This window comes from Phalangium opilio, unplaced genomic scaffold, assembly GCF_054372755.1.
Source record: "Phalangium opilio isolate 3A_F unplaced genomic scaffold, DU_Popi_V2 ptg000232l_1, whole genome shotgun sequence".
Lineage (NCBI taxonomy): Eukaryota > Metazoa > Arthropoda > Arachnida > Opiliones > Phalangiidae > Phalangium > Phalangium opilio.
The window spans coordinates 1,717,565-1,734,084 of NW_028324223.1; the positions used below are offsets into that span (position 1 = coordinate 1,717,565).

The following is a 16,520-nucleotide window of genomic DNA, read 5'->3' on the forward strand; positions in this document are numbered from 1 at the left end:
ATGGTATGGCCAGGTAGGTCCTCTCTCTTTCTATATTGAAGCCGGTCTTCGAAGCCCGGGGCGATATACTATAACGGCGTAGAGAGAGAGAAAGAGGGGATTCGAGGTGTCTAGTTAAGTGTGAATCGGCACAAGAAAAAGCTACTATAGGCGCACACCCCAAATACAAGGATTAATATAATTAATATCGCGAGAATGCCAAATATCAAAACCTTATCTGTATTTTTATGTTTTGTTTTTGGGGCTTTAAAAACACTTTGGTAAATTAGTACTTGAAAACAACCAGTTTTCAAGATTAGGAAACCAATCTTAAACCCTTGGTCAGTCATTGAAAACATCTGCCCTCATAGGATGATGACCAAATTACTTTTAAAATCGCTGGACAAAAGAATAACGCGTTGACCAATCACCGGACAATCGGTGGGAGGGGGAATGAAAGACATTATTTGAAGTAAAAGTAAAATTATTTCAGGAAAATTGCCTTAAGGTTAAAGGTTAAATAGGTTAGGGGTGTAGGGGTGTAGGGGATACTATTAGGGGAGTTTAAATTTTGAACATCTAAGAGAGAGTCATATTCGAGTTACAATGAATTTAAATGGGACGTAATTACTAAGATTTAGGCAGGTCCTATTATTATAGCGGTATAGCTTAGGGGGCCCGGGCCTTTCTGCCAGGATAAATGCCCTTTTATAATGAAATCAAGCTTTGAGCAATTATACCTAGCTTCGCTACTACCTATTACCCTCTAGAGCGATATAATTTGCCCCATCTACTTTGCATATTAAATGAGGGCAAACTCCAACCCCCCACCACTCCCCTATTCCTTCATCCAGTGCCAGTATCTTTGGGCCCCCATCTCTCTCTTTGTAACCTAGATTCCTTTTCCCCTTTCCCGCCGTAAATACATTAAGGCATTTTATAACCGAAAGTTAAATAATAATTTTTAATAAATAATTAATGCTACGTAATTTAATGTTAAATTATCAGAACGCAAAAATATTAATTTTATTTATTTATTTACGGTGTATTTAAAATTCTACCTTAGGTTCTTAGAAATATTGCATAATCAAAAATAAAATAATTAAAATTTTAATTATTAAAAAATGCAGTATAATATTTATGCCAAATTATCAGAACCCAAAAATGTTCATTAATTTATTTATTTATTCATTTATTTACGGTGTATTTAAATTCTACCTTAGGTTCTTAGAAATATTGCATAATTAAAAATAAAATAATTTAAATTTTAATTATTAATAAATACACTATAATATTTATGCCAAATTAAATATTTGAACATCAAAAAATATGAAACATTAATTCATTCGCGGTTATATTGAAAATCATGAATTCTTGGTGAGGTCCGGAGAAATATTACATACATTGGAACACGTAAGGGGAGGGGGGAGTGAAATATATTAAGCCCGTCGCCCCCCCCCTTCTATAATACTTTAGCATAAATCTCCCCCCCATGAACCCCCTTTCTCTCCTTGCCCCCCCCCCGGGGGGGTAGAAGTTGGATGGCAATTTTCACTCCACCCTGATAAGGTTTTTGCGTAGCTCAGCGCGAATAGTGGAGTCCCCTAGCGATGAAAGAGCGAACTAATATTCGAGTTTCTCTTGGAGAGATTTGGCGGAGTCTTGTGTAGGACCCCCGAACTATCAAGTTCTCAAACGCGGCCTGGCTTCAATGCCGATTTGGCCAGCCAAAAACCAACCCGGAGATTCGACACTCAATATCAGTCTCTCGAAAACTTGCAAAAAGAGAAAAGTTTTAGTGCTGTTGTTTTGATTTTTTTTGAGCTAAAAAAAACCAAAATTTGATCCAGCGTGCTTTAAATTAATTTAATTGTTATTTTTATGATTTATTTTTAATCAAACTTCTACGTCTTCATTGTTTTGAAATTATGGATTTCGTTTAATTTTAATTTTTAATTAATTATTTAATTACTTTGGGAAAGAAGATTTATTATTTTGGTGCGCGTATTTTATCGAAAACTGGTGTGGAGTATTCGCGTGAAGTTTTGTTCTTCGTTGTTCGTTGTTCTTGTTAACATTGGAAATTCGACGTCGTCAAACAAGCGAAGGAAGGGAGCCCCAAATATGATTTGGGCTCGTTTTTTGAGGGTTTTTTGCCTGTGCGCCCTCATTGTGGGGGTTCTCGAAGCCGTACCTACCCCCATCACGTGTACCAAGTTAGCCGACGTTCATTGGAACGCCACCAATCCAATGTGAGTCTCTTTAAAACAAGTTAAAATAATATTAATATAATGGAATTAACTCAAAAGATCTAAAAATTATTTTTAGTTCTACCTAAATAATTTATTTTCTGAAATTTTTTCAAGTTTTAACTAAACATTTAATTTCTAAAATTATTTCAAGTTCTAACTAAATTTATTTTCTAAATATTATTTCAAGTTCTAACTAAATTTATTTCCTAAATATTATTTCAAGTTCTAACTAAATTTATTTTCTAAATATTATTTCAAGTTCTAACTAAATTTATTTTCTAAATATTATTTCAAGTTCTAACTAAATTTATTTTCTAAATATTATTTCAAGTTCTAACTAAATTTATTTTCTAAATATTATTTCAAGTTCTAACTAAATTTATTTTCTAAATATTATTTCAAGTTCTAACTAAATTTATTTCCTAAATATTATTTCAAGTTCTAACTAAATTTATTTCCTAAATATTATTATTTAAGTTCTAACTAAATAATTTATTTCATAAATAATATTGTTTCAAGTTCTAACTAAAAATTTTTTTTCTTAAAATTATTATTTCAAGATCTAACTAAAAAATTAATTTCTTAAAATTAATATTTCAAGTTCTAACTGAATAATTTATTTTCTAAAAATTATTATTTCAAGTTCTAACTGAATAATTTATTTCCTAAATGTTATTATTTAAAGTTTTAAACAATAATTTAATTTGTAGAATATGAAGGCGACTCGCGCTGCGTAATTGCCTATTAATTAGCGCAATTAATCAAGGAGCGTTTTAACTCGTAACTTTGTCAGGAATTGCCATTGATATTGCACACGCGGTCTTCTGACCTAAAATTGCCCTTTGTAAGCAATTCTCTCTCTGACTCTGGCCAATTCTCTGTTAGCATGAGCTACAATAATAGAAATAGAGAGCGGAGATGCGTGTAGTGTAGGTAGCATTGTGTCTAGACCATTATTATTATACTAACTAAGCCTTGCCGTAGGCCAATACGGACAAATGGACCAATCAAAATCATTCTGTTGTAATCAAATAAATGGTTCCCAAAAGTCAGTCATTCAGTCTCGTTAAGGAATTTATTAATTCAGATTCTAGACAATTAAGTTAATCGAAGAGCTATGCGAAACTTAATGATGATTAGCATTTTAGTATCGACAGTATGGCAATTACGTCACTTGAACCAAAGGGATTTTTAATTAAACAATATGATGGGACTCGGACAATTAACTCCCAGGGAGTTACGTAATTGTGAAGTAATAATTCTATGGGACTAATTTCTTATTAGAGCATAATCTCCGCGGGTTTCAAACTGAATGTTAATTGCTGAATTGTACGAACAGCTTTTCACAGTTTGTTGCCGATTGCGGTGAAATTGCACCCGCGTCACAAATGAATCGGACTGGCAACAGTGTCTCGTATTGACACACTATTAATGGCCCTTAAATCTTGGGGATATTGGGTGAAATTGCGAGTAAATTTCACAAATGACTGGCAACACTGTCTCGTATTGACACACTATCAATAGCTATGGGATATTGGAAGCAATTGCATGGGTTAACTTTTAGGCCGGGATAAGTCGCGTCACATTTTTTTGTCTTGCAGGCAGGCAAGCAGGATAGGTGATAAAATGATTGAAATGGGTTCCCTTAATAATTAGGGGGTTTATTCGTCTTTTATTGGAAAGTTAATTAAGCGACGCGAGATAATGGATGTTAATTAAAGCTTATTTTTAAGACGGCGGCGAAGGAGCGGCGCTTGATCGGCTTCTGCTGCTGGCCCCGCTTAGCTTAGCTTAAGAAGCTGGAGTTGTAGTTGGTTGGGGTTGCCGAAATAAGCAACTTCTTTGCTGGGTCTCTCTCCTTCCTATCCTCCGGGGAAGCAACAGGCCGAGATACCATCTGCCGTCGGTCGCCGTGCAGCCGAGCCTCCCAGAGACCAAGTTGAAATTAGCCGCGTCCAGGCCAACGATAAAATACCCCATTTAATACCCAAACCCTAATGTACTTGGGCAACCCCCCCCCCCCGGCTCCCCCCACTCATCCTCTTCCCAACCCATTTTTATCTTGATCGCTAGTAACTGTATTTATAAACGAAAAAATATAATTTGAATTTAGTTTAATTAATTCTAAGAAACGTTTCGATAATATTAATACGACACGTAACGAAATGTTTTATTTTTGAATTCTTGCACGAGCTGCGAACGATTAAAAATTTTATTTTAATTTCACGTGAAACATTTTTACGCTTTTTAATCTCGCGAGCTCCTCCCATAAAAATTTATTTTAATTTCACGTGAAACACTTTATTATCGCGCGAGCTCCTACGATAAAAATTTATTTTAAATTCACGTGAAACATATTTTATTATTTTTAATGGCACGAGCTGAATGTAAGTTTTTATTTCTTATCGGATTTTAGTTTTGAAACTATACTTGGGTATCTCTAAAATTTAACCAAATTATCCGTTACAAATTTATGAACTTCATTTAAAATACAAACATTGACTTTTTTCGTTATTTGTTATATAAATTTGGTCCGGCACTGTTAAAACGAATTGAGGACCACCCCAGCATACGGGTATGTCTATCTGAATAATTTAAATATATGCAAAGTCTGTATATAAGATTCCAAATATACAATGGCGGCGGCCCTAACTGACGGGTATTACTGTTACGTATGTAATACGTCACGTCTGGGAATAAGGAGTATAAAATGGCATCTTGTTTATATATATAAAGAAATTTAAAACATCGCTGTTCTTATTAAGAATGCAAATTCGCTTTGTCGTCATGGGACGTCGCCTTTCGTTGTCTTGTCCCTAATACTTATTACGTATTAACGTGAATATATTTAATTCTACGTGAATATTAAATATTAGTTTAATATTTAAATGAATGATTATAAGATGTCTTTTGCGTTGTTTTGTCAGTACAATACGTTAATTTTTAAATCGGATTAACCAAAGTTTTAAGCCTTTTATGATGAGGCAACTTGGGCTGAATTTAAAACTCAAATCTGACGCTAAGATAATTTAAAAACGCTTCGCGCCGCTACTGCTTTTAACCAACTCCCTAAAGAACTATAGCCGATGTTCAAAGGCGCAGTGACACGCGATATAAATTCGTGATTTAATTATTAAACTTATTTTTGATCAGGGGTTTATTCAATTGGTTGTACAAGCTCTGAATTTCTAAGGAATTTAATGAAACTTGGTGCGATTACTCTACGGATTGCGCTCTTTCTATTGGTGCTTTTAATTCTTACTTAGCGTCTATAGAACGGAAGTTATAACGAGTATTGTAACTAGGGACTCTTTTGGTGTTAGATTTATAAGTGATTCGATTTGGTTTATTGTCCCTTGAGATAATGCTTGTGTCTCTCCTCCGGAGGGACGCCGGTCAGTCTAGGGCTGGTCTTTGGTCATTTTAGCCTGCCTTTCATGAATAATATCCTGCCCCCCCCCTCCAGGGAGAGAGATTCGCAATTACGTAACGCGTATATCATTTTAAGTTGTCCGGGAATCAAATATATGCTTTTTACCTCTCCGAGTGACGTATGTCACGGAGAGGTTCTAATTTCGACGTGTGTGTGTGTCTGTCTGTGTGTTTGTCTGTTGTTACACCCACGTGACCGCGTTCGCAGTTTCCAAATTGGAGCAAACGTGTTCGCCATTTCCGAACTGCTTTCACAGTCACGGAAATGGCTCCTTTACTTGAGTTCTCACACCACCATCTTCTCGTCTTTGTCCATCCCACACGGACACCAGTCTGTACTTACTGGCTTCTAATCACCACCATCTTTTGGTCTTCGTCCATCCCACATGGACACCAGTCTGTATTCATTGGCTTCTAATCACCACCATCTTCGGGTCTTCGTCCATTCCACTTGGACACCAGTCTGTACATACTGGCTTCTAATCTCCACTATCTTTTGGTCTTCGTCCATCCCACATGGACACCAGTCTGTACATACTGGCTTCTAATCACCACCATCTTCTGGTCTTTGTCCATCCCACTTGGACACCAGTCTGTACATACTGGCTTCTAAACACCACCATCTACTGGTCTTCCGTCTATTCCACATAGACACCAATCTGTCTTATTGGCTTCTAACTCCATAGTCATCGTTTGGTTTAAGACATTCGCGGCGATCAGCTAGGGTTACGAGAAACGTCTAGCCTCCCTAGGGTGGGTTGTCCACCAAAGGTTTTCGCAATTGCGGTTGTTCTTGCTTTTAGCTGTAGTTCGACACCCTTATATACTACCTATTTGAGTAAGGTAATGCAACCGGCGTATGCTTCATTTCAAACGCCAAAATTAGTCAAGTCTCTCAAGAATGTCTAATTGTTCTTTATCAACGCGATGTAACGCTCTATAAGGCGAACAACTAACGAAGAAAATATTTAATATTAATTATATTTATTTTAATATTTAAGATAATCTAGTTTCTCAACTCAAAATTAAAACGGAAAGAGTTAAAAAGCAGCCTATGTTTTAGTCTGTGTGTGTCCGTCCGTTAGTGCACCGCGTTAGCAGTTCGCTTTGTTTTGTGGAAAGAAATCCTACAAAACCTTAATATTTGGTTTTCTCATAATATATTATTAATATATGGAAATATTTTTCGTAATTTCGATGCCTTTAGTGGTTTTGTAGCTATAAAGCTCTGTTTCATTCTGATATCCCAAGAATATTTTTTATTATTATTATTTGAAATCGATGTTTATATATTACTTAAGCTATACTACATCTGTTTATAGCATAATTCTTTCTAAAGTGATTTCAAGAAGAACGCAACTATATTGGGCAAATGAACTTTTATTTGTCATTAGGCCTAGTGAACCAAAAAGTAAACGCTTGGGTTTGGTTTTCGTTTCTGTAATACAGAGACATTAACGGTTCAGAGTGAGCCGAAAGTTAAATACACTTTTAAATAATTAGGCTTAGACTTTATAATCATGGTGGAAATCTGGGCCGCGTTCAGCAGAGCTCAGCGCTGTCAGGCGCTGTTAGCAGTGTCATCCAGAACGGGATTTTGTTATTGAATTTTGACGTCACGGTGCTCAGTGAGCCAGCGCGGTCTTCAAGGAAAATAGTCGGGTTTTTGGATAACGTGACGTAAAACGCGTAGTTCTCAGCTTGGCGAAAAAGCATGGAGGAATTGATACAAATAGCTCTTGCTGATTCTGATGGGACTATAGCTATTTAATTGGCGTGAAACAAGTTGATCACGCGAGAGCGGCGAGAAGTTTAAGAGACATGTTAGTTTCTATGTTTAATTATAAAAGTTGTTCTTATCTATCTCCATAAATATGTTATCATACAATTTTTGTTAAGCCTTTGTACCTTGCACGCTTTATTGCGCTAGCTTCATTTTTAAAAGACCGATGACCGGAGAAAAGCTATGACGACAGATCTCACCAGAAAACGTTTTCCAAAATCCGCTGTCTTTTTTGGTGAGCTCTGCTGAACGCAGCCCAGATCAGTGAAAGGTCTGATCGTAATCGGATTATAGCTTCGTGTGTTCATGCTTTTTATGGTGCGCATTTACCTTCAGTGTGTGTAGCCACAAATTAGCTTTGGTGTTATGTAACTTTAATCGTCATGTTGACAAACTAAGAAAATTGTTGAGGTGAAAGGAGAGGATAGTGTTTACATGGCAACCCTGTTGTGAATATGGCTTTGAACATAGAGGGTATACAGTTGAGGAGTAGCAAATTGGGCCTTTACAAATACGTAAAGGTAATATCCCTCCAAAGTTTTATCTCTTCATTTCCCGTTTTTCCCCCATCGGATGATTTTAATGTGTACAAGTATATCCTTATTGGATGTAAAATGTCGTCTGATTTACAGTATATTTGCTATGCTTTGTATACTGCTTTAATATTTCATAAATTTTAACTTCAGTATTTGTTCATAAAAAAAAGAAACATTTCCATAACTGGGTAAATAAGTTTGTAGGTAGTCCTTCTCTTGACTCGGAGAGGTAATATTTTGGTTTTCCCAACTTGTTCAAAATAATATTATTATTATGAATTTTAGATTTTTACTGGGACGCCAAAAGACAATAATTTTGTCGTTAAGGCAAACCCAAATGTTGTCGTGTAGCGTGTACCTATTTTCATTATAAATCGTTGCAAGCTACGAATTGCCCTTTTCCCTTATAGATTCAGGCCTTATTTTGGATCCTATTTAAGATTGTAACCAAATATGTGCGTGATTGTTGCGGACGGTTTGGTTTAATATGATTTAAAACTAATGCAGTTTTTTTTTTTTCAAATTAAGTTTATTTTGTTAAAGGACTTAAAATTGTCTGTTATTATGTATCGATTAGGCAAATTTGAAATTATGAAAACCTTACACGCATTTATCTTTCGAAATACCTAATATTATTAAATTATAAATGATTTATAAATATTTTAATATGCTTCGAGTTATGGACTTCAACCTTAACCTTATTAATTTAATTTCAAGTTATGAACCTCAACCTTAACCTTATTAATTTAATTTCAAGTTATGAACCTCAACCTTAACCTTATTAATTTAATTTCAAGTTGTGAACTTCAACCTTAACCTTATTAATTTAATTTCAAGTTGTGAACTTCAACCTTAACCTTATTAATTTAATTTCAAGTTGTGAACTTCAACCTTAACCTTATTAATTTAATTTCAAGCTGTGAACTTCAACCTTAACCTTATTAATTTAATTTCAAGTTGTGAACTTCAACCTTAACCTTATTAATTTAATTTCAAGTTGTGAACTTCAACCTTAACCTTATTAATTTAATTTCAAGTTGTGAACTTCAACCTTAACCTTATTAATTTAATTTCAAGTTGTGAACTTCAACCTTAACCTTATTAATTTAATTTCAAGTTGTGAACTTCAACCTTAACCTTATTAATTTAATTTCAAGTTATGAACCTCAACCTTAACCTTATTAATTTAATTTCAAGTTATGAACTTCAACCTTAACCTTATTAATTTAATTTTAAAGTACATTAAATTTAAATGAAATATCGGGTTTAAAATAAAACTTTTCACGGTTGGAAAAATACCGATGGAGTTCATCGTAAAAAAAAATTGAAAGTAGTGGCAAATTCTTATATCATTTTCTATGGAAGAATAACTTGAAGTGCCATTACTCGATTTATTTTCTTTTTAAGAAAAAAACATAAGAAAGAAATTCGGTTTCCATTTCTCGAGAGGTTTCCAATGAAAAACAAAATTTTTGTGTTTTAGATAAAAAACATTTTTTTTTCTTGTTTTTAGGGAAGTAGAAAAAAATCGTGGCAAAAACGAATGTTATTGTGAAAATGTTGTAAGGGGGATAAAAACTGGGGGAAGGGGGGGGGGGGTTCGCAACTATCAAAAGCTTTTAGGGGTATTACCCCATCGATACGCTACACGTTAAACCCCCCATTTTCAAGCTAAAATGATACCGAGCTCAAAGGCAATACTGCCTTAATACAATTTTGCTATGGAGTAGCATTAACTGTAGTATAAAATAACCTTGAAAAATATATTTTATAACGTTACATTCTAAGTATGGGTGAAGTTTAGTGCATTCTCAATGGGAATTGGGCTATTTCCAAGACTGATATTTAATGAAAAAGGGGCCAGTAATATTTTTCGGGGGCGTATACCCCGAAAAAAGGGGTTATCTGTTTTTTTTTATACCGAGACTTTAAACAATTTCTAAGCTAGAGCATGCTGAAAGTGTACTATATTTTACATTCTTAAAATGGATAAAAAATTCCTCGTTTACCTCTAGGTATTTTATCCATTTTAAGAATGTAATTGTCTATACAATCCCATCGTTTTAAAATGCACCGATTGAATTTCATTGTTTTTTTTTAGCTTGCTTTCTAAAACCCCATTTATCTATACTGCTAGCTGAGTTACGTGTCTCTAGATAAACCCAGATTTTAGGCTGGTTTTACCGCTTTCACGTTAGGCTGTCGTTACGGGGCTTAGTAAGGCCCCATTGTTTGTTAATACTGTCGAGACACTCAGCTGTAACTTGAATTTACACGGGTTCGCCTTTAAGACAAAAGGCGCTCGACTTTGGTTGGCTTTAGCTTTTCTCCGTAACAAAAAAATCGAATTATCGTATATTTGAATATCGGCTTCTCATAGCTGGCTGTTGAATTTGAGATACCCCCCCCCTACCTTACTTGAAAGAGATACTACTACAACAACGGGGGTTTGAGATGATGTTAGGGTTACGTGAACCAGAATTAATTTGAAAAACTCACTTTCTTAATGTCTCCCGAATTTTTGATTTCTTTATTTATAAATGAATAAATGTTTTTTGGCGGGAATTTAGACACGCTGTCAAGCAACGCGCGTGTTGCTGGTGTTTTAGCGCCAAATAGTTTCAATCTCGCGCCGGTTTTTACCTTGAAAATACGCGCGAAATGGCACGTGGACTCGCGCCGAATTAAAGTCTCGCGCGTGCTGCTGGTGTTTTAGTCTCGCGCCAAAACGTGATAATATACACGCGCGTGAGTTTTATGCCGCACGTGGAAATTTGGCGCCAAAATTTCATTAGTATATAAATAAATATGTATGTACATGTATGGACAAAATAAGGTCTCATTTTTGGGACCAAATTATGGTGGAAGCATTTAATGACACACTAATGTTAATTAGGTCAAACAATGAACCCTTTTAACTGTTGTCTAGGGTTTAAAGGACACTTTAAACAATGGGCCCGAGTTACGCCCCCTTTTCAAACAAGACTGCAATTTATTGGGGCATGCTTAAAACCCCCCTTAGCTATAAATTCATTCGGGAGAAGTCCTTAGTTAGTTTTAGGAACCGTTAAAAGGGACCCCTATTATTATTATTATTAAGAAACTGGGCACTAAAACATTGTCGTCTACAAAGACCGGATGAATTTGGGACTAACAACTTGGTTGATATCATTGCCTAAACGTCTTATCTCTACACTATCTCCCAAAATTGTCTTGCCTAAAAAATGGCTCCAAAATTTGCTAAGGTTCTTGAATTTTCAATAATTTCCTGAATTAATTAACGCTTATTTTTAACTATAGTTAAATTAATTTAATAAAAATAATAACGGTATCGGACAATGGATGGTATTCTCTAAATTTCAATTAATAATTATTTAAATTAACCTTAATATTAACCGTGATTAAAACGGATTTAAATTCGGACGCCTTTTGAATTCGTGGGCAACGTTTTGGCGCGATGGATTCTCGAGTTAATTGTAAGTTTAATTAAGTTGATTAATTGAAATTAAGTCGGGGGCGTGAACGAAATTTATTCTAAACAACTTGATATGATTTACAACATTTAGCCTATGAATTGTATTAGGGTTAAATTTCTATGACGGAAGTCGCCGTGTTTTGAAAATGATCTTTTAGCGCGGGGTCACTTAATATCACGGTGATAAATAGCCAGCCTTAATTATTATTAAATCATTAAGTTTAGTAATTATTACGCGGCTTAGTGTATATTTTCCTTTACCGGGGCTCCTTTTATATTAAGTCGATTTTAATACCGTGGGAGGGCGCTTTTCAAAGGGGTGTAATGGCAACCCGGCCTATTCCTTGGTAGGCTTTGAGTTGTTCAAAGGCTAGCGATTGCTATTACTACGCGTATATTTTTAGGTCTTTATCGCGTAATTATTGCGTTAAGCCGCGGCCAAAATAAGTCGTTAAAATTATAGCTTTATTTCCCGCCTTTTCCACCGCCCCCGCCCCCTTACTTTTCCCGCCAAACTTGGATTTTGAGGATTATTCTGCTCTGTTACTATGACAACTTGGAATTTATTGTCACGAGCTTATGGGGATTACTAAAGCGTTTATAATACGTCACTTTCAAAAGAATTTTATTATTAAAAATTACACACGCGCGTGCTAATATATTTGGCGGGAAATGAACACGTGCGAAATTAAAAATAAATAAATAAATAATTGAAATACTATATTCAAATTTAAACTTTTTGAATTTATAATATAAACAACTTTAAAATAAAATGTTAATTCAACCATGACTGTAAATAATAATGCAAATATCTTTTTCCCCCAAACCGAAACCGATCAAGAGTTCAAAGGTCATTTAGCTTGAATTCTTGGATTCAAACAAGGGGTGATATATTTTGTTAAAGTGCCTTGTTTTTCTTTTGCGGATTTTAGGCCAGATCACACAATGTGTATGTATTATCGAATGGGCAACATTTTCCCAATAGATTTAATGTTCAGAATCGTAGATATAGGAACTGGTTTCTTCTGCCCATATATTTCGATGCAGAAGCTGAAGTTAGGCTTCTATTCTCTTATAAAGTTTGAAAAAGCTTATAGGCATTTCTTTTTATTGTGGAGAAGAGCTCGCAAATAGCCTTGTCCCATAACTTAACGTATTTCTATGTTTCTCTAAGAAGCCATTTTATTTTTTATTTGTTTGAACTTTCTTTATTTACCCAGCCAGGTTTTGTTCGAATTTGTTTAACAAAATAAAACTTTCACGTGCCATAGTTCTACAGTTGCACGCGCTTTCTTTCCCGCCTAAATCTGATTTTATAATTGCACGTGCTTTCTTTCCCGCCAAAATAAGATTTTATAATTGCACGTGCTTTCTTTCCCGCCAAAATAAGGTTTTATAATCGCACGTGCTTTCTTTCCCGCCAAAATAAGATTTTATAATCGCACGTGCATCTTCATTACACGCCTGACAAATAAATAATTTAGGCGCCAAATATTAGAATTCTTTCGCGCCAAATTGTTTAAAGTTATTTTAACCACGTGGTGTCAATGTTGTGTTTCTTTTTGGGATTTTTTTTTTTACTCTCGTTCTTTGTAGTCTCTCTCTCGGGTTGTTTATGGCGAGTTAAGCGCGAAGTCGTCTAGTCCCTCCCTTCTCCTACGTCTTAAGTGCAACTATGTTTGGTTAAATGAACCATGTGACGCCAGGCATCAAACTCTGAGACCCTGTTTAGTTACAAACAACGTTAGTTGACCCTAAAAACTATGGAAAATTGAAAGACACCTCTGCCTCGCGTTTAATGCAAAGTAACTCTGAAAACGAGGCTTGTTTTAACGGAATTTATGTTACGATTGCCTGCCTTAAGGCACCCTGACTGTATTTTTTTTCTTCTTGGTAGGAATTCTTAAGTCTTTCTTGATAATAAAATGGAAAACAAGTTTGGTTTTTGTTTTGTTTGCCCGTCTCGAGATAGACTTAGCAAACTGTCTGAATTTCTATTCTGTTCCTAAATGAATGAGGCCTTTAATTACCTCATAAAGGAATAATAAATATACGTACTAATTAATAATATCAAGGACTTAATAATTAAAAAGAGAACCAAAGTCTATAAAACATTTTAGTTAAAGATATCCAAGGTTTTCCTATCCCCTATAGAGAATGTAAGATCCATGATGCTGGTGTCCCACCCAGAGTCCGAGGAGTGGCATTCTTGGAAGGGATTAAATCTGATTGAATAGATATTAAATTGAATGTCGAGTTTAACACGAGAGGGGGGGGGGAAGGCGAGCAATCGTCGCCGAGCAACTTGTTGAGTTTGAGCGACTGATATAAAATGCTCGATAAATTTCAATGGACGAAATTGAGAGAGGCCCATCCCGTCCCATCTCTGGAGCAATTTCGGCTTAGCCGCCAAGGCGGTCATCATTGATACTAAAGAGACAGAGAATTGCCATTTTTCAAAGTAATTGTCCCCCGAGATGAAAGAGTAAATGCCTCTTCCAATCGAACCCAATTGAGAAATAGAGATTCATTTAATTTTTTTTTTAGCTCGTGGGAAGGTAGGACCTCTACTCTTGGAGGCCCATTTCCCAAGAAATCTTTACTCTATTTTCTAACCCTAAATATTTTTTGCCAAATTAAAATATTTATTACTTTAATATAAATATAAATATTTAATTATTTTAATTTCCCTGCGTTTTGCAAATATTAAAATGATCACTTTATTTAAGCCTAAATATTTTCTTGCCAAATTAAGAATATTGCGATATTTTCTTGAATATTTAAAAATCAAAAAAATATATTAATATAATTTGCGAATTTAATTACTGCGTTTTGCAAATATTAAAATATTTATATTTTTATTTTTTAAGCCTAAATATTTGTAAATTATTTCTGTTTAACTAATTATTATATTTCTTTTTTTCTTTCTAGGTAAGTACCCTCTATTTCATTCGAAAGAATTGTACGCGGTTGAACTTTGAAGGTATACGCTGCTGGTAAGAGTTTACCAAATTTTATTGTACACTATACCACTTGGGGTGATATTTAAACTTAATTGCTTAATATTAAGCTACTTAATTGATTGATTGATCTGTCGTTACCAGATGAAAATATACTTAACAAATGATTAGGCGCGGAATGCACGGTCCCTCACACGCTTGGAATCTCTCATTTTGGCACCCAAAAAATGATGTAGCTCGTTAGTTATGTACCACCAAACACCACGGCCACTACGGTGGTTGGGTTCGCCCACGCTTTCGAAAGCGAGCTCCGCTAGGGACGCGGGCGGGAGGTCATGCCAGGGGTTAAATTGGGTGATGCGTCTTTGGGGGCTAAAAAAGAACAAAAAAATCAAAGCACGGTGCTCTCACCCTTAGGGGTCGTTATGGGGTCAACATTCGGGGATGGTGCGTGGTCCTTCCTTACCCATCGCTTGGTTACAGCACCACTAATACGCGAAACCACATTTTTCCGATGGATGCCTGTATTTTTTGTGTTTAGGGCCATGGATATTAAATTGTGTAAGGGATTAGAAAACTGGTCTCGCGCGAGACTTATATCAAGGTCATTATATTGTTTAAAGCTATGCACGTGGAATTTATAGATAGGCACGTGGAAAGGGGGGGGGGAAATGAAATTGTATTCCCCACCTAGGCGCGTGAAGAGCCGTGATGAAAAAAAAAAGATATTATATTTTCTTTGCCTGTCCTCTTTATGTTTTAAAGTCCATGATGTTAAGGATAGCCTATAAGAGAAGGAAAACATCGTTGGAGTTTGTGACATTGATGAATTTGAGAATGATCTTTTTATCATGGCACCATTTTTTGGGGACTGTTTGTGGTTTGATACTGTCTGTTTAGCTGTCAGCGTAAAAGATGTCCTTATTGAAAAATAATAACTAGGGGATCCATTAGGTTTTACGTCTAACCGCGAATTAATTAGAAATTTGCTTCCCCCCAACAAATTGTTAATTGATTACTACAGTATAACTAGAAGTCTAGGTAATTATTATATTGCAGTCTCGAGTGAGTAGGTATTTGGTAGTGACACCCAATATTAACTAACAAAGGTCTGGTGCTGACGTTACTAAACATAAGTTAGTTAAATTAGCGGTATTTTCTTTGAACTCTATAAACGTAGTATTTTAGCACCTTATTTTTTATAGGGGCACAATCCAAGCCACTCAAATATTATTATCTTAAGCCTTTTAATATCGTAACAGAGTCAACAAGGCAAAAAAACACGAGGAAATAAAATACACAAGAATGTTGCAAAGCCCAATTTCCTATTTCGGGCCCCTTCTGCTTTCCTATAGTAGTGTTTCCTCCGGGAATATGCTAGAGTAATGGCACTTACCGGCCTTTGACTGTATTACAATAGCTTGAGAATAACACGCGTTGCCGGTACTGTAGAAACGAATAGTAACTTTTTTCGGGGTGAGTTTGGGGGTCCAGATTCTATAGGCTGTCACACGGGGCCACCCAATGATAGTAGAGGGGGCATTCATCACGCGGGGACCCATTTCCGACAAGCGAAGCAATAACGGGGGCCCTACTGCTTAATCACATTTTGGGGAAATTGAGGGGGCCCACGTGAAATAAAAAGCAAATTTCGTTCGCCTCCAATGACTCGAGTTCTCGCTTCGAAAATCACGATATAGCAGGTCCACAGCTTTGTCTGAATTAAGAGTAATACCGAATATAACATACAGTGCCACGAAAGTATAGTTGTATTTGAACTACATACTCCATATTATATGCATTATGTATTATGGTATAATAACCCTATTTCTATGGATTATAAAAATGTTCTCAGGTGTTATATGGGTTCTTGAGTACCTTTGCATTGTGCGGCGAACAAGTGAACTTTCATTGTCATTTGTTCATGACGTGTGCAAATCAAACGGCTATCTACAATAAACGGAAAATCTTAGTTCGATTCAGTTCCAAAGGGAACTCTCATTGTCATTTGTGAGGTTTGCAAATCAACCGGTGTCTACAATAGACTGAAAATCTTAGTTCAATTCAGTTCCAAATGAATTATAAAGTTCTCTCTCGGTTTTA

The 16,520-nt window shown here is 35.5% G+C and overlaps 1 protein-coding gene across 3 annotated transcripts in view; it reads left to right on the forward strand.

Annotated features, from left to right (window-relative positions):
- The window catches only part of LOC149612744 (uncharacterized), a 337,733-nt gene that overhangs the window by 119,256 nt on the left and 201,957 nt on the right, over positions 1-16,520 (forward strand). Inside the window, exon 1 of one of the 3 annotated variants that reach the window (XM_089858178.1) lies at positions 1,623-2,231. The exons of the other annotated variants lie outside the window; for them this stretch is intronic. Within the exon in view, the coding sequence (XP_089714304.1) occupies positions 2,104-2,231 (128 nt within the window). The 5' untranslated portion in view covers positions 1,623-2,103. Of the gene's footprint in view, positions 1-1,622; positions 2,232-16,520 lie in introns of those variants that run through there. 3 annotated transcript variants of the gene reach the window in all.